At 40.3% G+C, this 26,465-nt stretch overlaps 2 protein-coding genes across 2 annotated transcripts in view; both read left to right on the top strand.

Moving 5' to 3' along the window:
- Positions 1-19,916, top strand: part of LOC136791794 (endogenous retrovirus group FC1 Env polyprotein-like) — a 234,231-nt gene extending 214,315 nt beyond the window's left edge. Inside the window, exon 2 of the mRNA XM_067004390.1 lies at positions 6,231-19,916. Within this exon, the coding sequence (XP_066860491.1) occupies positions 10,699-11,823 (1,125 nt within the window). The 5' untranslated portion in view covers positions 6,231-10,698 and the 3' untranslated portion in view covers positions 11,824-19,916. The remainder of the gene's footprint in view (positions 1-6,230) is intronic.
- The window catches only part of CDH13 (cadherin 13), a 482,951-nt gene that overhangs the window by 376,242 nt on the left and 80,244 nt on the right, over positions 1-26,465 (top strand). The window contains 1 exon segment of the mRNA XM_067004389.1: positions 19,937-20,077. Within this exon segment, the coding sequence (XP_066860490.1) occupies positions 19,937-20,077 (141 nt within the window).

Here is a 26,465-nt window from a genome sequence, read left to right as displayed (position 1 = left end):
GGGGGGCGGGGGGGGGCGGGGTGTGCTAAGATTTTATTTTTTTTTTAATTTGTGGATGCTCTCAGAAGATATAAGTAGCATTATGAAAGGTTTACAAAAATAAAACTCACTAACCAATGCGGAAAGCGTAGGAATTCCAAATAAGGCATGTAATTATTTTTATCCATAAAGAAAGCTGATAAAAAGATACTTAGGATTAAGTAAGAAAAGAATGAAACTGGAGAAATTTTTAATGGAAAATTCTGTTTTTACACCTTTCATCAGAAAGTAAATCCTATGGAGGGGTTGCTTTTCCACCCCATAGTGTGATAAGCCATTTTGTAAAACAGCAATAGTGTAATTGAAATCCATTTTACATCATTTTCCCTTGGATGATTTAGAATTAGATCAATTTATATTCTGCAGCTATAACCCAATGAGAGTATAAATGCAGCCACTAGAATTGTTTTTGTCCATGGGCAAAGCTGGTATCATTTACTGATTCATTACACTCTCAGCAGGGCTCTTTATTTCAAAAGCTACCTGGAATTATTATTGGCAATAGAACACTAAAGTAAAATAAGATTTGCATAAAAAATTAAAGTTAAAGGGAAAATGATAATAGTGATTAAAACTAACATTTGATGACTATTTTGATTGGAATACCATGTTTAAATGTCTCAAACAGACATGGAGGGTTTTTTACCCTCTAACTCCAACTTAGAATGCACCTATTTAACTAGAATATTATGTCCCTAACAATATGCCTGAAATAATAGACAGTGCTTCTGTTAATATTTAACAATATAAACGTCAGGCAAAGGTTGTACAACTGGAATTATAGAATATGCTTTTTGCATTAGGGTAATAATTTTAGAAATAACCTCTGTCCATCTAGGCCTGCTGATGTACGGTTGTCATAGCAAGTCAGTAATTGAGTTTTCTGGGCATTTTGACCACCGGTACAAATTTGCAAAGCAGATTACACAGCAGAAACACAATTTCCATCCTGACCTTTATAACTCTGCTTTCTGTTGTGGGAATTGGAATGTTTATGGAGGGAAATACAGCCTAAGTGCACCTATTTGTAAGAATGTGATTTCTGACATTAACCCAGTAAGCTTCATTTTGATTCATTTGATAACAGATTATGTAAAGATTTAGTATTAGGAAGGTTGTATAAAACTTATTATCTTTTGTTACCTAGGTGGAGAATATTGGTTTGGGTGATTATAAATTGAAACTGAAGGAAACCTTCCACGTTCAGCTGCTGTATAAAGATCCTCAAGAAACCTGTTTCTGTGTGATCAGTCACAGACCTTAACATGTTCTCGTACTTCAGTATAAGCTGGGTATAGGAAAAATGTTAAGTTTTTGTAGATCTAGACATGCTGTTTGGGAGTAAGGATGAAGCACCTACTTGAAAAGCCTTTGTAGCAAGTACCAGCAGATGCTTTATGAGATGATCCATACTTGTGACTGCCGTAATCTCTTGACTGCCTTTGAAACTTTGTGGGATCTGTCTGTTCTTGTCCCTGCTGTTGTCTCCTCTTCTGGTCTCTGGAGTATGAGCTTTCTGGCACTGGCTCCATACCTAAAGGCTAGCAGTCTTGCTTGTTGTGGATGGGAATGCTATTTCTGCATTAGCAGATAGAACAGACCAGAAGAAGCAGATCTATAGAGCAAAACAGTTAAAGCTGAGGACCTGACATCCGTACTGTGTCCTGCAGTTTTTAACTTGAGACAGCTCTACTCATGTCCCCTAGACTGAATCACACTGAAAGCTGGGAGCGCATTAGATGGCTCCTGGGGCACATTTTCTAGTTGGATTTCAGCTGAAAGCAATCCAGCTGCCACACTCCAAGACCTCTCCATGATGCAAATTGAAGTGTAGTAAGCATGAACAATGGGAAAATCCACTCCAAATGGTATTTGCTAATCATCACAGACACAAGTGTACACAAACCCTGCATGGCACATCGTTGGGCAGCCTTCTCTAGGATTGCTGTTGTCAGGTGGATGCTTTTAAATGGACTTAACTTGCCTGAATATCCATCTAGGATGTGATGTTTGATGAAAAGGTGAAGAAAGGCATTGTATGGATCTGTGATGTCTCAGAATGACAAACTAGATTAGCACAAGTATTGCATTGGCATCCAGGCAGATCTCAGTGGTATAAACTTTGTTAATCTAAATTCATCTTTAGCAAGATGATAGACTGTTCGAGGGCGATGGATCATAAAATAATCAGCATTATGTTTCACTTAGTTTCCTGCAATGTGTTCCTGCAGAAATGTGTGCCAGTAAAAGCAGTTTGGGAGTACAAAGGCACTTAGTGTCCAGGATTTCAGCTTTGTTACTGGTGTGTTACTTGGTTCAGAGGTGATTTTGGGAGGAAAGAAAAGTGCTGGGACAGGGTTTAGGCTGAACACAGCTTCAGATTTTACCTTTGTATTGTTCAGGCTCTCCTCTTGACATTTTAGGAATATAAAGGTCAGACTGAAAAAACTCCTGCCCCCCCCCCCCCCCCCCCCCCTTTCTTTTTTTGACACACTTGTGAAAGGCAGTATTTACCTTCAGGAACTCTTGAGTATCCTCCTCCTAAGGCCGGGATTCTTAAACCTGATTCAGTTTCAAGGAGGAGCTGGTTCAAGCACTGATAAGCATACTTCACAGGTCCTTTTGTTTCTTTGCTCAGCGAAGGATTCCTGTGTTTCAGGGCTGCAGGTATATGCTCGTATGTTTATCAACAAGCTCACTGATAACTGACGTTGGCTGCTGTCCACACAATTTAGGAAAGCAATTTGTTTCCTGTAAACAGAGGGGAGTGCTGACCAGCTGCATGTTATTGCTGTTGTATGAAATATTTATACCATGAATTGATTTCCTCGCCATGGGTTAAATGCTTAGAATTTCTCATTAGTCGCCAGCCCTGTGTTCCACAAGCGCATGCACAGACACCCTGTTGCTGTTACTAATGAAGATTTCCCAAATTCTAATGTGATTATACCTGCAAAAAGGAAGGAAATATTTCCTTCAGTATCACAGTTTGATGAATCTAGGGGCTCTTTTTTTAAAGCGTTTGTTTTGGGGGCGTGTGCTCTCATGCTCTTGATGCCATAATGATTTGGAAGGCACCCTCTTGCACTTAGTTTTGTGTTGTTTTGAATGCAAACCTGTAGTAACCCACCAGTTTTACAAGCAACACAGCATCTTATGTTGTGTTATGAAAGCATACATGCGCGGTCATTCATAAACAGTTACAGCTTAATAAAAATGTGGAAATAAACTTGGGTAGCCTATTTAAAGTCAGCGCAGCTGTGATGATTTATGCTGGGCTGAGGGTCTTCTCGGGCTTGATACTTTGGGATTTTCTCCTGATTTTTTCCTCTTAAAAGTTACAGCAGAACACCTTCACTCATCTCTGTGTACTGACCTTTATTACGTGACCTTAGCACCCTTCATATGCGTACAGAATCCTCTTGGCAGAGGTATTTTAATATAGAGGTATTTGAAAAGCTGTCTCTACTGATAACCATGATAGGTTACTGTGTTGGGGAAATTTGCCTCTCCTTTTATGCTTATTTTTACCTGTGGCAGGGACTAAGAGTGATTAAATAATATGCAACTAAAATTTATTAGAACAACTTTGCCTTTCTTTCTCTTTGCAAATTGTCTGCAAACAGATTGTACAACTCTAATATGTTAATGGCTGAAAATTATTTGAACTTTTTTTAGCAAATATCTTTTGGTCTGCAGATTATTTGAATCACAAATTGTGACTGTTAAAATGAAATATGTAACACTACAAATAGAGCTGATTGGGTGTTACAGGAGAACAATTTTTTAGGGAATTTATTGATTTGTCAAAATGAATGTGTTACAGAAACATGCCTATTTGGGGAAAACAAACAAAAACCACTTTGTTGAGAGAAATATCTGTAATCCAGAAAGGAATTCTTATTTTGAGTGCTCTTGATGTGGGAAAAGAAATGTTGTTTTTGCAGTGTTACATTGTATAGAAGGAAGGAATGTGGTATTGAGATATGCTTACAGTGATAAGAAAGCTCAGCAGGTGACCTCTTAAAATGCAGACAACCAGACTCCTTAGAGCAATCAGGTGAAAATCACTATGTTAAGTCAAGCCAGATAAGGGGAGAAAACATTACCATCTCAAAAACAGGCCGGCAACTGAAGGCCAGGCATTGTCTGTGAAGCATCAGATAGATTGTGAACCTGGATTACCCACTCCAGTGGGGAAACAGGGGAGGGTCCTATCATCAAAAAGTATATAAACTGTGTTTTGGAACTAGTAGGTGCGCTCTCCTGCTTGTGGGGCGCCCGCCATTGCAATCGCGAATAAATTACTACTTCACTGAGATCCTCGCCTGAGCCTAAGTTATTGGCTACGGAGTGTTTCTCACAATTTGGGGGCTCGTCCGGGATCCAGTCACCTACCGGGGAGCCCCACCGCCGCAGCAGCAGGAAGGCATGCCCCGCTGATTTCAGCGGTCCTGTGCATCGGTGGTGGCGGTTCTGCGGAGAGCTGACAGAGGGCCCGAGACTGATGAAAGAGGCAGGATCCGTGAAGTAGTGGGGAAAGGGAAGAAGGTAGGCACTCAGGGTTTTAAGAATTGATCCGGTAACTCTGTGCACAGACCAAGGTAAGAAATATTAAGTATTGCTTTGGGGGTCGGGTGAGACTCTGTGTGATGTGTGATGTGTGATTGAGACGTACTTTTGTACGAAGCGAGTGTGGAGTCCTGATCCGCGGTTCCGTAGCTCCGCGAGGGGCGCGGCCGGAGACGGACGAAGCGTGAGATAAGGGAGAGAAAGGAAGAGTCTCGGGAAATTTGGTGTGCGGTAATCCTTGCACGGGGTAGTGCTCGGAGTACACCAGGGAAATTTGGTGTGCGGTAATCCTTGCACGGGGTAGTGCTCGGAGTACACCAGGGAAATTTGGTGTGCGGTAAGCCTTGCACGGGGTAGTGCTTGGCAGTACACCAGGGAAATTTGGTGTGCGGTAATCCTTGCACGGGGTAGTGCTCGGAGTACACCAGGGAAATTTGGTGTGCGGTAATCCTTGCACGGGGTAGTGCTCGGAGTACACCAGGGAAATTTGGTGTGCGGTAAGCCTTGCACGGGGTAGTGCTTGGCAGTACACCAGGGAAATTTGGTGTGCGGTAATCCTTGCACGGGGTAGTGCTCGGAGTACACCAGGGAAATTTGGTGTGCGGTAAGCCTTGCACGGGGTAGTGCTTGGCAGTACACCAGGGAAATTTGGTGTGCGGTAATCCTTGCACGGGGTAGTGCTCGGAGTACACCAGGGAAATTTGGTGTGCGGTAAGCCTTGCACGGGGTAGTGCTTGGCAGTACACCAGGGAAATTTGGTGTGCGGTAATCCTTGCACGGGGTAGTGCTCGGAGTACACCAGGGAAATTTGGTGTGCGGTAAGCCTTGCACGGGGTAGTGCTTGGCAGTACACCAGGGAAATTTGGTGTGCGGTAATCCTTGCACGGGGTAGTGCTCGGAGTACACCAGGGAAATTTGGTGTGCGGTAATCCTTGCACGGGGTAGTGCTCGGAGTACACCAGGGAATTTTGGTGTGCGGTAAGCCTTGCACGGGGTAGTGCTTGGCAGTATACCAGGGAAATTTGGTGTGCGGTAATCCTTGCACGGGGTAGTGCTCGGAGTACACCAGGGAATTTTGGTGTGCGGTAAGCCTTGCACGGGGTAGTGCTTGGCAGTACACCAGGGAAATTTGGTGTGCGGTAATCCTTGCACGGGGTAGTGCTCGGAGTACACCAGGGAATTTTGGTGTGCGGTAAGCCTTGCACAGGGTAGTGCTTGGCAGTACACCAGGGAAATTTGGTGTGCGGTAATCCTTGCACGGGGTAGTGCTCGGAGTACACCAGGGAAATTTGGTGTGCGGTAATCCTTGCACGGGGTAGTGCTCGGAGTACACCAGGGAAATTTGGTGTGCGGTAATCCTTGCACGGGGTAGTGCTCGGAGTACACCAGGGAATTTTGGTGTGCGGTAAGCCTTGCACAGGGTAGTGCTTGGCAGTACACCAGGGAAATTTGGTGTGCGGTAATCCTTGCACGGGGTAGTGCTCGGAGTACACCAGGGAATTTTGGTGTGCGGTAAGCCTTGTACAGGGTAGTGCTTGGCAGTACACCAGGGAAATTTGGTGTGCGGTAATCCTTGCACGGGGTAGTGCTTGGCAGTACACCCCCATTTTCCAGGATAGGAAAAATGGGAAATATGAGTTCCAGGGGACAGGGAGATATCCCTGGGGGAGTGCCTCCCGACTGTCCTTTAGGAAGGATGTTGAGAAATTGGAAGAATAACCCCAAAACTAAGGAAAAAGATAGGAAGAAAATGGTTAAATATTGTGTATCAGTCTGGACGAAAGAACCAATTAAAGGAGCTGCAGTATTTTGGCCAAAATACGGGTCTGACAAAGATTGGGTATGTCAGGCCTTAAATTTTTATGTTAATAACAAATTTCCATTTTCGGAAGAAGAATCGGAGTATGCAGCTTGTTGGATACAAGGAATAAATTTGGTTTTGAGCAAAAATCAGAATAAAGAGGGAAAGAAAAAGGAAGAGACAAGTGATAAATGGGACCTTCTGGATAACTTACCTCCTCCTTATAACCCCCAAGTTGCTGCAGCAGCAGCGGCTGCTGTAGCAGTTTCTCCGAAAGAAGAGACAGGAACTATAGATAACATTAGCTCTGGGAACAGGAGGTACCCCAAACTGGTAAAAGAATTAGAACAAGGTAGAAGAGGTACTGAGAATTTTGCCTTCCCTGATACTAACAGCACTAACACTATCTGTGTATCCTCTTAAGTGAACTTCCCCCCCTCCTTACCAGCAGAGAGGTTAGGAGTTTCCTAGGGCCTAACTTATACTCTTGGGGAGGGGGAATTATGTATATAAATATGTTGTTTACAGGGAAAGAAATGGGAATGATCAGGAGGAGAGCTGCAATACAAAAATGGGAAAGAACTCATCCTCCAGGACCAGGGGTAATACCGGCAGGGCAGAAATAACCACTTGCCGATCCTGGCTGGAAGAATAATAGTGTGCAACACAGAAATCATATGAGAGACTTGGGGTCAGAATGAAAAAGTACTTGGGGATGAATCCTGAGGACCCGGTATCCCAAGGGCTCTTGAAAGCTCATTTTGTGATTGAAGCCTGGCAAGATGCACAGAAAATGCTCCAGAAGGTGGGGGGGATGTAGTGAACAGTCACTGGGGGGCCCTCCTGTGGGAGGCCCTGAACGTGTGTGTCAAGAGGGGAGATGAGAAGGAAAAGCAGAGAGTGAAACTAATGGTATTGACAGTGTAGCAGGTAGTCAGGCAGAGGGTTGGAGAAAGAGGAAGAAAATCTTCAGGGGGAGTCAGGGCCAGGATGGAAAAGAGGGGAAGAGAGATGAAGGAATGGCAGGCAAGGAAAGCTACCCGTGTTGTGGCCTGAATCTTAGCAGGGACAGGCTTTGATGGGATGTTTTAAGTGTGGGCAGGCTGGCCACTTCAGGTAGGAATATCCGGAGTGGAAGAAGGAGGAGAGAAGGAAAATGGGATGAGGGAGAAAGGTATGGAATTAAGTTGGCTAATGACTGAGACTTTGGAGAAAGTACAGGCTGGAGAAAGATAGGAAGAAGTGTTAAGAAGAGTTATTGAAGGTGTTAAAGGTGTGGTATGTAATGTTTGACAGAGCTGTTTTTTGAATGAGTTGGGAAAGTTGAATGAGCAGGGAAAGAGGATGTAGGCATTATCTAAGTAACCGTCTAGAAGTTTTGGTATATTTGCTGTGGTGTTTGGTCAATTTCCCAAGTATCGAGAAGGGGGGGGCAGGGGGGGCAGCCTGCTCCACCAGGGGCCTCTCCACAGGCCGCAGGGGGCTTCGGCTCCGGCACCTGGAGCGCCTCCACCCCCTCCGTCTGTGCTGACTTTGGTGTCTGCGGGGAGGTTTCTCACTCCTCGCTCTCCCAGCTGCTGTTGAGCAGCAGGTTTTTGTTTGTTTGTATGTTTGTTTTCGTGGATGTGCTCTCACAGAGGCACGGACTGTGTTGCTCATGGCTTGGCTCTGGGCAGCGGTGGGCCCCTCTGGGGCCGGATGAAATTGTCCCTTATCTGCTACGGGGTGGTTTCTGGATTCTCCTCGTGGGGGCTGCCACTGCAGCCCCCTCCCGAACCTTGCCATCAAACACAATACACAGGGGCAGCTAGGTCATTACTGGCCTGTAAAGTATCAGGGATTAAATTAACTAATGAAACCCTAACAAGTGATGGGGGTAGAAGGGGCTGGGGTAACAGTGCCACCTTTGGGGGGTACCAAGCTGAGACTAGGGGATAAAATGATCTCTGGGCAATTATTGTATGTACCCAAGGCAGGGACTAACTTGTTGGGAAGGGATTTGATGATGAAATTGGGCATTCAAATAGTAAATTGTTAGACTGGAATAACAGTGGTATTAATGGAGTGCTCTCAGGCCCTGAGAGCAAAGATATATTCACCTCTGACTGGAAAGACTCTGAAGTGGGGGCGGAAGCAACAATACATATGGACAGTTTTACCTCAGGGGTTTACAGGGCCTCTGATTAATTTGGGCAAAGTTCTAGAACAGATTTTGGAGCAATTCCAACCTCCCAAGGAGGAATTTCTGTTACAAAATGTGTATGATTGTTTATTGTCAGGACAGGAGAAAACAGTTGTGAAGGAAGCTACTAACAAGCTATTCAACTTTCTGGGAAAGCAGGGCTTGGGAGTATTGAAAAATAAATTACAATACGTAGAAAGAGAAGTCAGGTATTTAAGGCATCTAATGTCTGAGGGAAAACTGAGAATAAATCCAGAGAGGATTCAGGGAATTGTTGAAAACTAAGAAAGAACTAAAAAGTTTTTAAGAGAGATTTCTGTAAGGAATCAGGAGCCACGAAGCCTGAGGGAAAATGGATACTCCCTGATGGGAGAGAAATGCTGAATAAAGCACCAATGAGGCAAATATGATGTTTTACATCAAGAGAGTCATTGGGAGATGCAAGCAATGTGTGATGTTGTGCTAAGAAAGTATGTCTGTGTAGGAATATACACTTTAGTGAAGCAAATATGCAGAGGATGTACCATATGTCAAAAAGCAAATAAAAAGGTCATTTGTAACTAACCTAGAGGGGGACGGGAGCCAGGGATTCGACCTTTACAAAGTATACAGGTAGACTTTACTGAGTTACGTAAAGGAGGGAGATTTAAGTACTTGTTTGTCCTAATTGGCCACGTGACTGGATGGGTGTAAGCTTTCCCCTCTTATCTGCCACTGCAAACACGGTGGCTAAGGTATCACCGGAGCAAATAGTCCCTAGATATGGGATAGCTGAAAACATTGATTCAGATCAAGGAAATAATTTCACTTCACAAGTACTGCAAGGGTTAATGCAGGCCTTAGAGATTGAGTGGGCTTTTCACACCCCCTGGCACCCCTCCTCTTCTGGGAAGGCAAAGCGAATGAACCAGACATTAAAGAAGCAATTAACTAAATTAGTGTTAAAAACCCAACTTCCTTGGGTAAAATGTTTACTTTTAGCACTCCTCCAGGTTCAAACAGCACCAAGAAACAATATAGGAATTTCACCGTATGAGATGCTGTTCGGATTACCCTGTCTGGGCAGAAGGGATGAGATACCACAATTCGAAACAAGAGAGTTTTCTTAAGAACTGTGTTCTGGGGTTGTCCTCTTCTTTGTCATTTCTCAGGACCCGTGGGAAATTGGGTCCTGATTCAGACCTGGAAAGGATCAACTCCGGCCCGAATGGGAAGGACACTTCCAAGTACTACTAACCACTGAAACAGCCATAGGAACTGCGGAAAAAGGTTGGACTCACTATACTCGAGTGAAGGCATCCATCGACCCTAGTACCTGGGAAGCTGTTCCTACAGAAGACTTGTTGGAAGCTGAAATCGAAGAGAAAAATCTCATAGTGGACTCTGAGCGGGATAAGAGCTTGCGATTGTAAACTAACCTTTTATTTTCACAGGTAACTAATGAGTGTGACTTGTGATTGAGAGAAAGGACTGGCCTATAGTGAATTGAAGTGTTCCCAAGGGGGGTTTGTTATGGTTATTCTTTGTATTGATAATTATTTGGAAACCTAAGGTTTAAAAATAATGACAGGGAAAAATCAATTATTAATTTTGTTTTTAGTGATTATAGGCCTCAGAGAAAGCCTTGGTCAATTGGCAACTTGGAAAAGGCATGACCAGATAATAGTAAGATGGGATACCCCATAAAAATATGGGTGAATGTGACAGAGGGTTATGTACCACAATCTGCCATGTTTGATGCTTGTGAGGTGTTAGCTTGTGGAGATTTAAATGCCCAACGACAATTGAGCAGAGGGAACAAATAACTGGTAGAGACCCAACAGCCAGATTGAGAATAGCTGTATGGAAACGATCCTCTATTGCCATCAGAGAAAGGGAGAAACTCAAGGAGAAAACAGGAGAGAAAACAGGAGGCCTTCTTTGAAATGCGGCAGTTCAAACATTTGAGATTGAAACAGGGTATGGGGATGTGAATGCCTGGATAGAATGGGTCAAATATACTGTCCAGAGTCTCAACCATAGCAATTGCTATGCTTGTGCCTCGGGATGACTGATTGCCCAGATAGTGCCCTGCCCACTGGGGTGGACCAAGGACTCCCGAGGGATGCGATGTATGATTGCATTGTACCAAGAAAAGACTGCCTGGGGAAATGAGGCCTGTAAGTCTCTCTCTTTACTATTCCCTTCCTCGCATGATAGCAATATCAGGGTTCCCCCTGTATTCTCCACAGCTATAGGTAACCATACAGCTTGCCTCTCACGGCAGGCTGTGAGTGCTACCTGGCATCTGGGAGAATTTGCCTTGTGCACGAGGACCTTGAATGCTACTGAGGACTTGATGGGAAACTGCTCCAGACTTGAGATCCCCAGGGCAGATCTCTGGTGGTACTATGGAGGGAAGATCTTACGGTCCACCCTACCATCTAACTGGGGAGGCACTTGTGCACTTGTTCAATTAGCTATACCCTTCACCCTGGCATTTGAAAGTGAAACATCACAGATACCCAGAAGAAGTAAAAGAGGCTTTGGAATATCATTTGATGATAGAGTATACATAGATTCTATAGGGGTGCCTAGAGGAGTTCCTGATGAACATAAAGCCAGGAATCAAATTGCTGCAGGGTTTGAGTCACTGTTCTGGTGGGTAACAATTAATAAAAATGTGGATTGGATTAATTATATCTATTATAATCAGCAGAGATTCATAAACTATACAAGAGATGCGATAAGAGGAATCGCTGAACAACTAGATGCCACCAGCAAAATGGCTTGGGAAAACAGAATAGCATTAGATATGATTCTTGCGGAGAAAGGTGGTGTGTGCGTGATGCTGGGCAACCGTTGTTGTACTTTTATCCCTAACAATACTGCCCCGGATGGCACAGTAACTAGAGCATTGCAAGGGCTTACCACCCTTGCCAATGAATTGGCAGAAAACTCAGGAGCAGACACTTCCATCACAGGATGGTTGGAATCTTGGTCTGGTAAATGGAAAGGGATGGTAGTGTCCATATTTACATCCTTGATTGTAGTAGCAGGAGTTTTGACAGCCATTGGTTGTTGCATTATCCCCTGTGTAAGGGGACTTGTCCAGCGGTTAATTGAAACTGCACTTTTGAAACAAATGACCATGGATCCACCACCCTACTCAGATAAGATGATGATATTAGAGGAAATGGAAAGCAAAGAAAGGGAAGAAGAGGAAGACATCTACCAAATTACATCTTAGAGAAAAAAATTTTGCAAAAATCAACAAATTATAAAAAGAGAAAAGGGGGAATTGTGGGAAAAGAAATGTTGTTTTTGCAGTGTTACATTGTATAGAAGGAAGGAATGTGGTATTGAGATATGCTTACAGTGATAAGAAAGCTCAGCAGGTGACCTCTTAAAATGCAGACAACCAGACTCCTTAGAGCAATCAGGTGAAAATCACTATGTTAAGTCAAGCCAGATAAGGGGAGAAAACATTACCATCTCAAAAACAGGCCGGCAACTGAAGGCCAGGCATTGTCTGTGAAGCATCAGATAGATTGTGAACCTGGATTACCCACTCCAGTGGGGAAACAGGGGAGGGTCCTATCATCAAAAAGTATATAAACTGTGTTTTGGAACTAGTAGGTGCGCTCTCCTGCTTGTGGGGCGCCCGCCATTGCAATCGCGAATAAATTACTACTTCACTGAGATCCTCGCCTGAGCCTAAGTTATTGGCTACGGAGTGTTTCTCACATTGATAGCTAGCTTGAGGCTTGGTTCTTTCTGAAGCAGGCGGGACAGTCAGGTTGAAGTCCTTGTTCATACAGGAGAACAGGATCTTTCCTCCCCTCCTCTGGTGGAGTGCACTGATGCAGACACTTCATTCTGAGAAAGCAGTTTTGATGCACTCTGCAAAAAATAATTAAGTTGGCAGAATTTATAGTAGTTTCAATATTACCTTAAAAGTGTATTAATAAGGACTAGGGCAAACGGTGGCTCCTACACCTGTCAGTCAGACTTAACTTTTCTGATCATACATTCTGCTTTTTCATTAAAAAATCCTTGGAAATTTTGGAATATTAGCGATGTTACAGTGTTGAATAAGTGAAGACATTAAGACTTGTAAAGCATTAAACATCAGAGAAACTGTTTGCCACCTGCTTCATCAATAGTTTCTTAATTAATGTGAAAAGTATACAATGTTTTCTATCCAGCATCGAGTGTGTAAGGACTGATAGGTATACAGTCAGCGAGGAATAGATATAATACCATGGTTTCAGTACAGGTTTGGTTTCAGTACATGGTTTCACCATGGTTTCACCACATTTCACATGGTTTCAGTACATTAAAGGGTAGAAGAGTACTTGGCACTTGGTGTGCAGGAAGGGTCAGGGGTTCTTTTGGGTACGAGCACTGTGAATGTCACAGTTGTCCCCTTAGGGGAATGCTGGCCTTTGGGTATGCAGCAAATGGGAAAGAGCGTTAGGGCAGCACTTCACTTTATGAAAAGTCAGCAGCATGGACAGTTACGGATAACTGAAAGGCTGCTCCAACATGGACAGGCTTCCTGCCCAAATTCTGTATGTGAATTACTCTGATTATAATCTCTGAATTACATCCTCCATCTCCTAAAAGCTATGCTTGTGGCTCTGGGGAAGGTACACAAACTCCATCGAGCCTTGAGGCAGTGAGCTGGGCTGCCACGTTAACACAGAGCCTGGAGAAACTTGGATTTAGCAAGCAAGATTATATATGTTCTTTAAACTCAGGACAATCTTTGGAAGAGCAGAGCAATAATGGCAGTGTTAATAACATGTAAATAGTGTTAATGACATGTAAATGCAAAAGGAATGCTTGTGTTTTTCAGGTCGTATAGTTGCAAAAAGACTGTAATGCAGTTTGCTATTTTTTAATTCAGATCTAGTACTGGGGAGGGGCGCTTGTTATAGCTATTACTGGCTGTTGACAGAAGGCTTAGGTGAGATGAGTGTGGTAGTTGTATTCCCAATACCTCCAAGTATATAATAATAATAGATTGATTAAAGGGTCTAAAATCAGCAAGAGAAGTTGTATAATTGATGCTTTCACACTGGAACGAAAGCTTTCAGCAGTACAGTTTAATTGTGAGGAAAATCTGTTGTATTTTTTTTTCCTGGGGAAAAAATAAAATAAAATATGTGCAGTGGTCCAGAAGGAAAGCTGAAACAGCTTATGTTTAAAATAAAATTAAAAAATAAAATAATAAAGTATATATTTAGTGCCATTTGAGAGTAGCTTCCTTGGGATACTGTGATTCTTACTCTGTAATGCTATTCAGATTTGCTATAGTACTTTATACTTCTAGTGCTGTGTACATGGAAAATGGTTCTTTTCACTAGCTATGGGCATCTAGTGAGTGGTTGCTGCAGTTCAACATGACAGCCTGTTCCAGACAGATTATACTTAGGAAAATATGGTAAAAATCAATGTAGAGGTACTGATTTCAATGGTGTTAATACCTTTTGCAACAATTAAGGATTTTGTTCAGAATACTGAATATTTGCTCTCTTCCCAGGGTATATTTTCAGTAGTAGCCTAACTGACAGCAATAATTCAAATAGAAAACTCAGAGTAAAGGGAGCTTCAGTCATTTTTCTGTCCTAGAAATTAGATTCCTGATCGGTAGCATTCTCAATGTAAGGATGATTCCTTAAGTGAAGTTGTTATCTGCATAAGTATTGTGGTGCTTGTCTCCAAGAGGCAGGATGGATACATGTTTCCTACAGTGAATGAGCAGTAAACAAATAGTTTTTCTCTGCAGGTCTCTAATATTTCTCAAAAGAAAGCCTGTCACCCCATTACAGTTGGTTGCCTTCTCCAAAATGATGCAAATTCAGTGGCAACTCTAAAGTGTAATTTGCATATATATGATTTGGGTCAAAATTGATAACTATACTGAAAATATTGGAAACATACACATACAGTTCCTGTATTTCCACACTAAATATAATAAACATATCCGTATATATTAGGCCTGTAGTTTGGTCAGCATTGTGAAGAATCGAAGTTCTTAGATCCTCTGTGTCCTGTATATTAAATAGTCACAGGTTTCCTCTTGATGGGAGACAAATATCTCTGGCAGGAAGGTATACAGGAAGGTATCTATATCAAGCACTTTGGAACAATTTCTTTTATTTTTTAACAACAGCTGCTGAAAGAGAAAATTTAGTCATCTTTTTGCTCCCAGATATGCATATGAACTATATCTCTCCTGTGGGTAGTAAACAGATATTGATTTTCTTCATAACAGAAGTAGCTTATTACAGTGATTAAACTGTAGACCTTTCTTTATTATATAAAAAATTTAAAATTGGTGAGCTAAAGAGAATTTACATTACAAATTTGTTTTGGTTTTTGTATTCATCAAACTGTAATTCATGTTCTGAATACAAAGTCTATCTACATTGCCCTTTTTACACAGCAGCAATTGGCATTTAAAATAAATGCTGATATTATGATTATAAAAGCGTTATGTCTGTTAGAGCTGTTAATAGTCACATTACTTCATTTTTTTATTCTACATTTGTCAAAATCCTGACAGCATACTCAGTGTTAGATTGAATGTTGATATTGTTACTCAACAAGAAGATTGATTATGTCTTCATAGGATGTATTCAGTGCATACTACATGCAATTATCATCTTAAATGAACACAAGCATTTATTTAGCATTAACTGAAATTATTTAAATTCAAAGAATTTTTCTTTCTGGTTAGCATTATATTATAAAGGCATTAGTAATAACTATGATATGGTAGCATACTATTGATATATTAATATGCATGAATACATAGTTTATAAACAGAATTATAAATAGAGGCGTTGAGGCCTTGTTGCACTGTTATAGAAAATACTAATATCCACAAAATAGTACAAAACTCTATTGGCAGTAGTTATTAAGATAGCTTGTAAATACACTTAAAACCCCTACAGGTGTTTTAAACATTCTGTACAAAGCTTGTTTCCCAGACAGTGTTTGTTTTGATCTTAGCAACTATTTCATGTGAATTTGGGAATTCCTATTCTCCCCTTGTTTATTTAGGTGATGTGTTGTAGCACCAAATGAAGTCTGAGATGTTGTGACACTGTCTGCTCTTTTCTGTACATGCAATCTGTGGGTCTCTTACACTGTATGAAGGTCTCCAGCCAGGAGGAAACACTGGAGAGACAGTTTCTGGGACAGTTTCTTGTGAATCTGCATTTCTTACTCCACTTTTCTTCATATTCAAATAAAACATTTGACCAAAAGTTTTGAACTTCAGAAGTTAAGCATTTCATTATACGTTAGGCACATAAATAAATGTCTTGATTTTCAAAATGCTGAGTCCATAACCCCAGTGAAATGGTGCAAAGCTGCAAACGTATTCATTCATTGACAAACACTTCTGCTTGGTTTAGGAGCTTGAGGAGATTTGAAAAATTTGGTCTTTTTAATGGTGTAGAATAGCAAACTACATTTGCTCTTACCTCCTCTAACACATAAATGAAGTTACCATGGCCATCAAGTTTAGGTGAACAACAAATTATTCACTGTTTGGATATGTTTCTTTATTAAAGAATCATGCCACAACATGATTTCTGTTCCTCACTTTGGTGCTGCTTTTTGTGATCTTAATAACACATACCAAGATTTGAACTGTTACTGCTGGTGGTGTGAAGCACTACCAATGGCTTGCACCTCTTAAGTCACGTAGGTTTTTTATTGTATCTGTAGGAAATATTAAACGCTTAAACCTTGGCAGAAAACCATCATTATGTGGTTCCGTTCTCCACTACCTACAAGTTATCATCTGGTTTATTCTAATTGCATGTATCCGCACTGAACTGTTTATTTTCCTCTGTTGTGATTAGATCCTGCTGGCTTTGTCAGGAATCTGAAAATCTAAAAAAGTGCCTTTCTGGCATCTTGATGCTTACCGGTGCTGATCCAGCTATGTCAAGACAGCAGGGGAGTGCAATCTGATACCAGTGTTAGTACTGGTGAGAATGGCAGTGGGTGGACCTCCAAAGAAAAGCACTCAAGACACAGCTCACCTCCTTGGCAATCCAAACAATTTGCCAGCATCACCCCTGCCGTGGCTAAATGACTGCAGTGAAAATTTATGGGGAAAGGAATGGATCTCCTGCTGTAATTATACAAACTCTCTCAACAGTGTTACCCTCCACACAGTCACAGCTGACAAATACTAAGCCACACAAAAAGCAACTTAATGTTTATTTATTCAAAATAATCTATTTTCCTTTTTAGCTGTAGATCCACTTTCTTGAGAGTTGATGCATATTTATGTTACTAATGTCTCATTATCCAAACAGCATTAATTGGATTGTTTTTGCAGGAGTGTGTTCTAGGGGCTAGGTCACTGCTTGGAGAAACAGGAGGCCTGGGTTTAGTGACAGGCGATGTCAGGGTGGGGCAGCGGTCTGTGCAACTGTGGGTCCCCAAATCCTCCCCTGTTAGTGGTGTGCTGTATTTCTCCCTGGACCACACAGTGTAGTAGGGATGGAGGAGGGAGGAAAGGCTGATGGTGGAGGTGAAGGAGGGCTGCTTTTCTCCTCCACGGCCCCCCTCCACAGGCACTCGTTTCTCACGAGGCAGGAGCAGGCTCAGGGAGAGGGAAGCGACTAGCCAGGCCAGCACTCCGCTCGGCCCCGGTGGGCCCCGCGCAGGTCTGGGCCCTCCATAGCATCACCTGCTGAGGAACACAGATCCCCAATCCCATGTCCCAGGATTTACCAGTATTGCGATAAATCGCACAATCCAAGTAATTGCTGCTAGTGACTGAGCTGAATTAACCGGGCTAGAAGCATGAGAAAAGCTGAAAAGGCCTTTATATGCATCTCCAAGTGTGAAGAGAACATCTGATGGGAACAAACCTCTGCTCATGGGTTTGGACGTGTTAAGAGCTGCTTTCTCTAACAAAGCAAATATTTGGTGACAGAACTAGATGTAGAAAGTGCTGCATAGCAGGAAAGTGTGAAGTATTCGTAATGATATGAAATACTACTCAAAATTTGATGTTTTTCACATTCCATTGCAAGCTTAAACATTGGACTCCTGTCACAGAAATTTCTGCTGCAGTAGACACAATTTCTAGCATAAATGGGCTTGCTTTCAACAGAAAATGGGACAGTTTTCAAAGGAAAAAAGGCCAATTTGTGAGTAAAAATGGGCCTCTTTTTGAGCAAAAGGTTTATAAACATGAAGCAATAAATGGCTTTGCAAGTTTTCCATGCAATAATAACAACTTGCTAATGAAAATAATGAAAAAGTTACAGTTAGGGAAGGGGAGAGAGGCTCCATGCAGTTTTCAATACTTTGAAAACATTTTAGAAAAGAAATATATGAAAACAGTAAATCTTGTTCCACTCTATAACTTGAATTTGTGTTTAAGAAATGTCAGTAATATTTCTTTGTGTATATTTCTCTTATGATATCAATCAAAATCCTGTTCTGAGTTTGCTGCCTTCTGAGGTGAATTTCATGGAACAATGTTGTAAGACTTAAGGAAATACTTTCCTTAGGATCCCCTTAGTGGCAATGGCACCCGATTTTCTAGTCCATATGTTTTTTGAACTAAATATATCTTCTGGCTCGACTCGTTGATTTCACATGCAAATATAATGCTTCATAATAGGTGATCAGATGAGGAACTGATCTGTTTGCTTTTGTTCTGGCCTAGAAATGCTTCGGGATTGAAGTACTAAGCAATTAGGGCCCCCCTTTTACTCATGCTCCAAGAAAGATGTTGTGATGTACCCAGGAGAATATACAAAGTACCATTTAGTGAATGCTTTCCAATCAGTTAGCTGTGAAGCAGACTGTGTGGCCCAGAGGTTGCTAATCTTTGCTTAGAGGTTGCTATTGTAGAGATGAAAATTAACTGTTTTATAAATTTAAACGGTGAGAGGTTCTCTGCTGTGGGATAAGCCCTACTGCAGCTTCTTTGATTCTGCTTTATAAGGAAGCGTATGGGTGGCAGACAGATCACGGTGTTGCTATATGGAATTTCACACCAGTTTTCTCCCTGCCTGGTAATTCTCTGGAAGACTGTTAGCTGAAGGACATAGATGAGTGATGTCAAAGATGTGCAGCCTTCGTTCTTGTATGCACAGATGGCTGACACAGCTAGTCTGAGGTTCAAAAAGCACTTGAGCTGTGGTGCCCTAGCCACTCTTTCAGGTGCCATTACGTAGCATTGCTCCTGAACTCCAGGCTTGCTTTTCAAGGAAGTTTTGAAAAACCACTCGAGCTCCGGTGGTCCTTACCATATAGCTTTAAAGGTGACTGTAGCACTTTCCCATCTGTGTCCTCCATTGATGATGCAGCACACATGGTCTTTATGCAGATGGTTCCATATGAGGTGGCCATACAAATGTGGAAAATATTCATTTTCATTAGGTGTCCAGTCTCGTCTCCAGTGAAATCCATGTCAAAACTCTCTGTGAGCTCCATGAGAGCAGGTTCTGATGCTAATAACCTCTGATCAGATGTACTAATACTCAGTTGTCCAGTGAGCATACAGATGTACTTCATGTCTAATGTGAGAGAGGTGAATTACATATGCTGTAACATTTCCGCTGCAGCGCAGTGGCCGTAATTTTTTTTTTTTTTCAAAGTCATGGCTGTTTTTCAGGGTAGGTAAAATAAAGTTTGCTTTTCCTCTGTGCAGTTAGCTCTGTCTAGCTCTACAAGAAGTAGACAATCAGATCAGTAACCATGACACAAAAAGTGGCTTAACAGATGTAAAATTGTTAACATTACTGTTCACATTTGTTTTGTAGAATAACAGGCACTTGTTGCCTGTTTTAGAAACTACTTTCTTGTTTCTTACAGGGAAGCAAATTTAGATTACCATTCTAAATGCTAATATGCAGAATGAATGAGATTTAATAAAATAAAATGAATGAAATGAATGTATATGTAGATTGTGACATCAGTATTTAATTATATACCCATCATAATACTGAGGAGGTAAGCTGCTAGATACCAGTGCAGCGAAGTGAAAGCTTATTCTGAAAGAGCAGGTATATTTTAATTTCTTCCCTCTTTACTAATCTTCCTGAATATCAGGATAGGTTATATACTGTTTACCAATATTCACATGTATTCCTTCCTATTATATTCCAAATAAGGTTTCCATCCTAGCAGCTGAAGTTCAGAGAAGGTTTTGCTTCTGTTTTGCTAAAACCTGAACTATGTCATCATATCCATTTCTATGCTATGTTTTGTCAGACCAAATTAAGTTTCATATTTTGTAAATTATAATGTGAAGTAAAGTAGTATGTAATTGTTTAGTTTCTTGAACCCTTTCCTTTTCTGTTGTTTTTCAGACTATGGAAACCCCAAAATATGAGCTGGTTATAGGAGCTAAGGATATGGGAGGTTTTGATGTGGGGCTAACTGGAACAGCAACTGCCACTATTCTTATTGATGACAAAAATGACCATCCACCAGAATTTACCAAGAAGGAGGTAAGAGTTTGCCATCTGTGTTCTACAAACTGTTGCATGTAATTGTAATTAATACAGAAATGTTCCTTAATGGAAGAGAAAAATACTTGGACGTTTTTTAGCTCAATGGGATGGACTTTCCAAGAGCTGTTCTTTTACATTAATAAATTGGTATGCATCATTTCTAAAGCACATTGCAACCACAAGGTAAAAAATTATGTCAAGGGATATCATTGAGAGCTTGGCTAGTGGGATGAAAACCTGTACAATAAGTTTGCTAATGGTAACTTTCTCATTTTGTTCCTATGGGGAAGACAGAGCGTTCCCTCCAGCCTGCATTCTAGCTTAGGGCTTTTAACGATAGGGAACATGGATGAAAGCAGTGTCTTTTGTACTGACTTCAGACCTTCACCTGTGAGAAAGCTAGTCTTGTCAGTTCTGTAACAAAAAATCAAGTCCTGAAAGCGTTAAATTCAACCTACAGGTGAAATTTTCAAGGACAGTTTTTGTTGTTGTTGTTGTTTTCCCCTGCAAGTTGAATTCCACTGAACAATACTGAAAAGTCTGTAACAACACAAAATATTCACCGCCTGCAGGATTGTGTGGCACTGCTACAGCCAAGTTTCTGGCTTCAGGGAAAACATCCACCCAATTTCCTGCCCTTACCACACTACTCTTTTCCCTCACCTACATCTATTATTAGTGTGCTTTTTTATTCTTATTTTTTTTCTTCTGGTATCTGGAGAAAATTAAAGAGTGTCTGAAGTTTTACCTAATAACTGCTGGTTTGGATTCTGCTATAAATTTTTCCTGAAGCTGTGCAGGTTTTAAGGAATATTCCCGAAAGATGAGAAGTAAGCACTAGGGATGCTGATTTTCAGGTAATTTTAGAAGAAGAAAATGAGAGTCTGTTGTTGTAAAAGTCTTGGGTTTTCTTCTTTAGGTATGTTTTTTCCTTTATATCTCTCTCCTTTTTTTTTTTTTTTTTCCTTCTGGCCTAATTTTAGCAGTTTGACAACAGATTATATTGAAATAAATTACTGCAATTTTACTTGAATAATTACTTCTTTTATAAATGCAAATTGGATAAGATTAAAAAAGAAGGGATGAGATTATTATTTTTTTTTTTAAGTCAAAAAGAGTGAGAAATAAGAAACAATGACAATTTTGCCAACAGAAAAGTTAGCTTTCACTAATCAATGGCAATAGCTATAATTACTTACTTTGGTAAGACCATTACAGCCACGTGAAAAGTACTATGAAGAGCCTTATCCAAACCTTTCAAGTATGTACATGATAACTAAGTGGCTTTGATCTAACCATTAATTCCCATAGAATCGCCCTTTGGATCAGGCTTTCAGTTCTCTGAAAGTTGTTCCCTGACAACCTGTATTTGAAATATATTTAAAACATCTGTATCGTTTTAGCTTTCTGGAACATAATTAACAATGTATAAGGACAACTAACTATGTTTAGAAATAGGAACTCGTATTCATCAACGGTGCAAAGAATTCATACCATTCAGAGTACTATTTACTTGAGTTTCGAAACTTTGCTTCCAAAACAAGAAATCTGCTTTAATTATATATCCTGTTTTTGTATGTTTTACATATCTTTAATATTTTTCTTTGGTAATTCAGGCTCATGTTAAAATCTTGGGTGCCTAGTTAGGCCCTTAATCTACTGTTAGATGGTATCTATTTTTGTGGTAATTCAGAAATGTTTATAAATTCATTCCAGTTAATGATAGTAAAAGGTAGTCTATACTCTTGGAAGGCTGGTTGGGTCATTTTAGAAACAATTTGTATGACAGATGGCATTGTCTTTGAAAAGTCTGGTCCTGTATGTCATTCTTACAATTTATATGGCACGCAAATTTTCCTATACAGATGACATTTATTTTATATATATATATACTGCATGACATGGTTTTGAACCTTTAACTACTATTTAGAGATGTCAATGATCTCATCAACCTTCACTCTACCTTGGTAAGTCATATTCTTATTCCATGAATAAGGCAGGAAAACTCAGTCTTTAGGCATATGGTATTTGACCCCTTTTGAACATATGCTCTATTTAAAATATGTAGTGTAAGGGGAAGGAGAGTGTCTATTAATAAAGCTAATGCCACTTTCTTGGTCTTACTGTTTTAAGTACTTAGCTATTGTATTTAAATACTAGTTGTGTACCACATGCTGTGATACCATTGATTTGAAGAAGACTTGAAAAAACAAGACATATTCTACAAGATAACTTTTGAAGTAGAAAGCTCAAATACAGTAAATCTGAAGGTTTGATTTTTTATACATACTTAGAGATTGGTTGCTCTAGCATTTGGTTTATATAGTATTGCTGTATTTTCCCAGCTATCTTCCTTCTCTTTAAAGATACTTCCTCTCAGTCCCTTTTTCCATTTTATAAAACAAATGAATATTTACTGACCTGTGTTTTCTTCTGACAGTATAATTTCTGCCTAGAATAGCTCTGCCTTTATTTGTCATATGCTTTTGATGTAGCTTGATTAAGACAAGTTTTCAATGCATTCTCTTCATCTGTAAACACAGGGTCAAATTCATTACTGATACAACACAGGGAAGGACAATAAAGTTGTTAACAACTGGATTTTATTCTAAATATTTTTTCACCAACATTTAAACAAAAATCTGGACACTGTATTAGTACAATATGAGGCAGTACAGGTTCTGGACTAAATGTTTTGTGAAATGCATTGCTATATATATCTCAAAAATATATTATTTCAGTAACATTAATGCTAAGCCAAAAGGTTAATGATTTTTCGAGCCTTCTCCTAAATTGAAAATGTACGTATTTCTATATATTCTTTTTCCAAGAAGCCTTGCATGTGTTAAAAGATACATCTTTGAGTCCTCAGTTCAAGGCAGTCTCAGTCATGCTTGAACATGTCTTTGTCAATTGAGGATGAGTTTTATCTCTTGACACTGGAGTGATCTCTTCCTCTTTTTTCTTACAAAGCCTATGACTGTATTGTTTGTCTTTGAAACAAGTTTATGGATCTACACCTAAGCAGTGGTACTTTTCCATGTACTATGTATATGTACTATATATGTACTATGTTTATTCCTTGGAGGCCAGAACCTTATACACTTATTCAAAATGCACATTAATGGGTTTTATTTGATATTTTCAGAAAGGTCTAATCGCTCCTTTGCTGCTGTACACAGCTTTGCAGGAGCCTCTATTGGGTTTATTCAAGTTTTGCTGGAAGAGGAAGTGTTTATCTAGTGAATCTGTTCTTCCATCTGCTATTATTTTTTCCCCAGTATACCACAACCATACCATTCTGATGCAATTGTGGCCTTTGTGCTTAGGGAAAAAATCATTGATGGTGCTTTAGGGCATAACTACAGAAGTTGAGCAACCTGGCTGTGATCCAGCAAAGCACTTCCATTAACTTCAGAGGAATTGTTAAAGCCCTTGAGATTATAAGTATGTGTCAGGTACTTTGATGGGTTAATGTATTAGACGTTGCTTCGTGAGATTCAGCCCAGTTAATTATTTTGTTACTGCCCCATCACTATACACATCTCTCAAAATATCTGCCTTGTTCTATTTCATGTATATACTTACCCCTACTGTTCATAATAGGCTCTGAGCAGTGCAAAAATCCATTCAGACTTGCAAACTCTACCCTGCTCCCTCCAGGGGTTTAAGTAATTTCATCTTTAATGCCTAAAAGAGCAGTGTTTTAAAAACTCCTCCAAAAATCGTTGGGTGAGGTAACAGGGTCTACCATTTAAAACACCGCAATGGCCAGGACATTGTGCCAGGTTTAAATTACAGGGAATGAAAATAGAGATATTTGTAAAGTTAGTGATTTTTTTTTTTCCAGGAAGATTTTTTTTTTTAATTTACAATCCTATTTCTGTAATATGAAAGAGTTTCTAAATGAAATTTATGAATAATTAGTTTATACAAAAGTATTTTGTATCACAAAGAACAATTTGGCATTTCCTTTCCAACAAGTTAAGGCCTTAGGCTGAACTTTTGTTTAGTAGCAAGGGACTACTTCTTTGAAAGGAAGTAATGAAGCAAAGCATGGAGCAGGAATGAATCATTCTGGAAAATTTGATATCTGGTTTGTGTACTTGCGGATATTCAAACTGCACAGGAATGAATTAGACTGAGTGAATGCTAGTGGTGCTGGTATTGTTTTTAAACCTAGCAAATTAAGAAAAAATGATTTTCTTGTATCACTTTAACAACTGGGGACAGGCAGCTGCAGTGTTGTGTGCCCACAAAACCATGATTTTAGTCTAAAGCTAATGTCACTGTGGTTGAAGAGGAATGAAGGATGAACAACGTAGCATCTGCTGGAAGGCACAAGCTGGCAAATACTTCTATTGCATCTGTTGCTGTAGGCTTTGTTCTGGCCAGTCCTTCCGGAAGACACAATGGAGGAAAACCCAGCTTGTTTCAATATGACAGCGATATGCACTACTTTGCCCCTTTGTCTCTTCCTCCTCCTCCTCCTTCAAAAAAAAAAAAAAAAAAAAAAAAGTTCAAAGAATCCTGCTTGTGCTTCTGATCTTATACAACTCCTGACCAGTATATATGCTCAAACATGGAATTCCACTGAACTCCTCTGCCTTTCTTTCATGGCTGCTGTCATGATTTTTTTGAAGTATCTCTTCCCACAGGAAGAGGATTCCATTGCTCTTCTTTAGTAGTACAATATCTTTTCCTTAATATAGGATATATTGCCTTTCCTTAGCAAATGTCTTCAGGGACTGGAGAGAAGAATGCAGTGATGTGAGTTAAGGAGATGATTCTTCTACAGACAATGTAATTCTCATATCTGTCCTTCACCACAGCTTTGGGACAGCAGAACATCCCACGTCATACTTGGGGAAATAGCAGGACCTGTCAGAGCATTTTCACTTGCACATTACAGAGAGGCTTCATTTGGCCAGGGTATAGTCTCATTCTTAAGACAGTTCCTCTTTCTTCTTCTTCCATCTTCACCATCAACTTCATCCATTTCTGGGACAAAACAATGTAAAATACAAAGAATTCTGTAACACCAGGACAGTAAGATTTTTTCCTATTTTAGATTTTAGGTGTAGATGAACGTCATGCAAAACGATCTTTCCAGTTAAGTGATTTTTCCAGTTAAATAAGGAAGCTTGCCTCCTGTGAACACAATGAAATTTGTATAATTTGACAAAACATCACTACAGTGATATTTGAGATACACTGATGCTGTGAGTCTTAAATGAAAAATATGATTTGCTCACATTTGAATACCTACTGACTAATGGTTTATAAAAGAGTAATAAATGACTAATGTGTGCTTTAATAAATGATTCATCAATTCCTGTAGAGACCTGTAAGCGAATAGGTTGCTTGTCACCATGATTTATGATGACTTCCAGCACTGTCTTCTGATTCAGTTGTGCTACCCACTGGGGTAAAACAGCCCCTGGAGTACAATATGTATCTCCGTCTGCTCATGGTTTGAAGAGGATATGAGACTTTCAGAGCACCATCTGGAGAGATTTATTTTTCAACTCAGGCAGTTGAGAAACACGCTTGTAGCTTTGAGAGCCCCTGTCTTGATTCTCGGTATTGCCTACATCATGTTGAAGACCAAATACTGAGTTAAAAGTTCTACTGAGGTTCCTCCTGGCTTTCTTTTCTATACTTCCTCTAGAAAATTACTTAGACATAATATTGTTGTTTTCCATGCTTTATGTACCTTAGAAACACAGGCTAGATCTGTTCATTCAGTTTGCTCATTTGAAAACAACACATCTTGTTTTCCCTTGTTCAGTGAACTGGAAGTCATCCCTGGTCTTATCTTGTTTTACAGGGGAAATATTGCCCTTTGGGGCTCCTAAATAATCTCATTCCTTTGTGTGTTTCATCAGTGAGATGGACCCTATATTTGGACTCTAACAATTCTGTTAATGCCACATGATTCTCCTTGCAACTTTCTCCTCTAGACCCTTACGTGTGTTTTGGAGAAATCACTAGCAAGAGCTATACCTGCGTGCAAAAATTTAGCAAGTGTGCTGTGCTTTGACTAACACACAGTTCAGGAGCATGACAAGGTACCAGCCCTCTTTAACTTTCTTTTACTTTTCTGTTGGGAGGGAAGTGAGCATGTAAGCCAGACTGAATGCAAGGAAAAGACCAGTAGGAGCTGCCAGCATGGCTCAGCAAGGTGGTAAGAATAAGCTGGCCTGGCTTTTTCCTGTTTCGCATACCATTCTCTTATGCTAGGCATTGGAAAGCCAGATGACTGAATTGAAGTACTTGAGCAGCAATAAGCAGACCTGAACAGATGAAAAGAAGCAGTTGCCAGGCTAATAGTTAAGACATAGAGCTGTGCTGTGGCCTAAATGATATGAGAATCAGCTTTAAA

The sequence above is a fragment of the Anser cygnoides genome, chromosome 12 (genome assembly GCF_040182565.1).
Source record: "Anser cygnoides isolate HZ-2024a breed goose chromosome 12, Taihu_goose_T2T_genome, whole genome shotgun sequence".
Taxonomy (NCBI): Eukaryota; Metazoa; Chordata; class Aves; order Anseriformes; family Anatidae; genus Anser; species Anser cygnoides.
The sequence above is the reverse complement of the archived record's forward strand: the minus strand, read 5'-3'. Positions and strand labels throughout refer to the sequence as shown.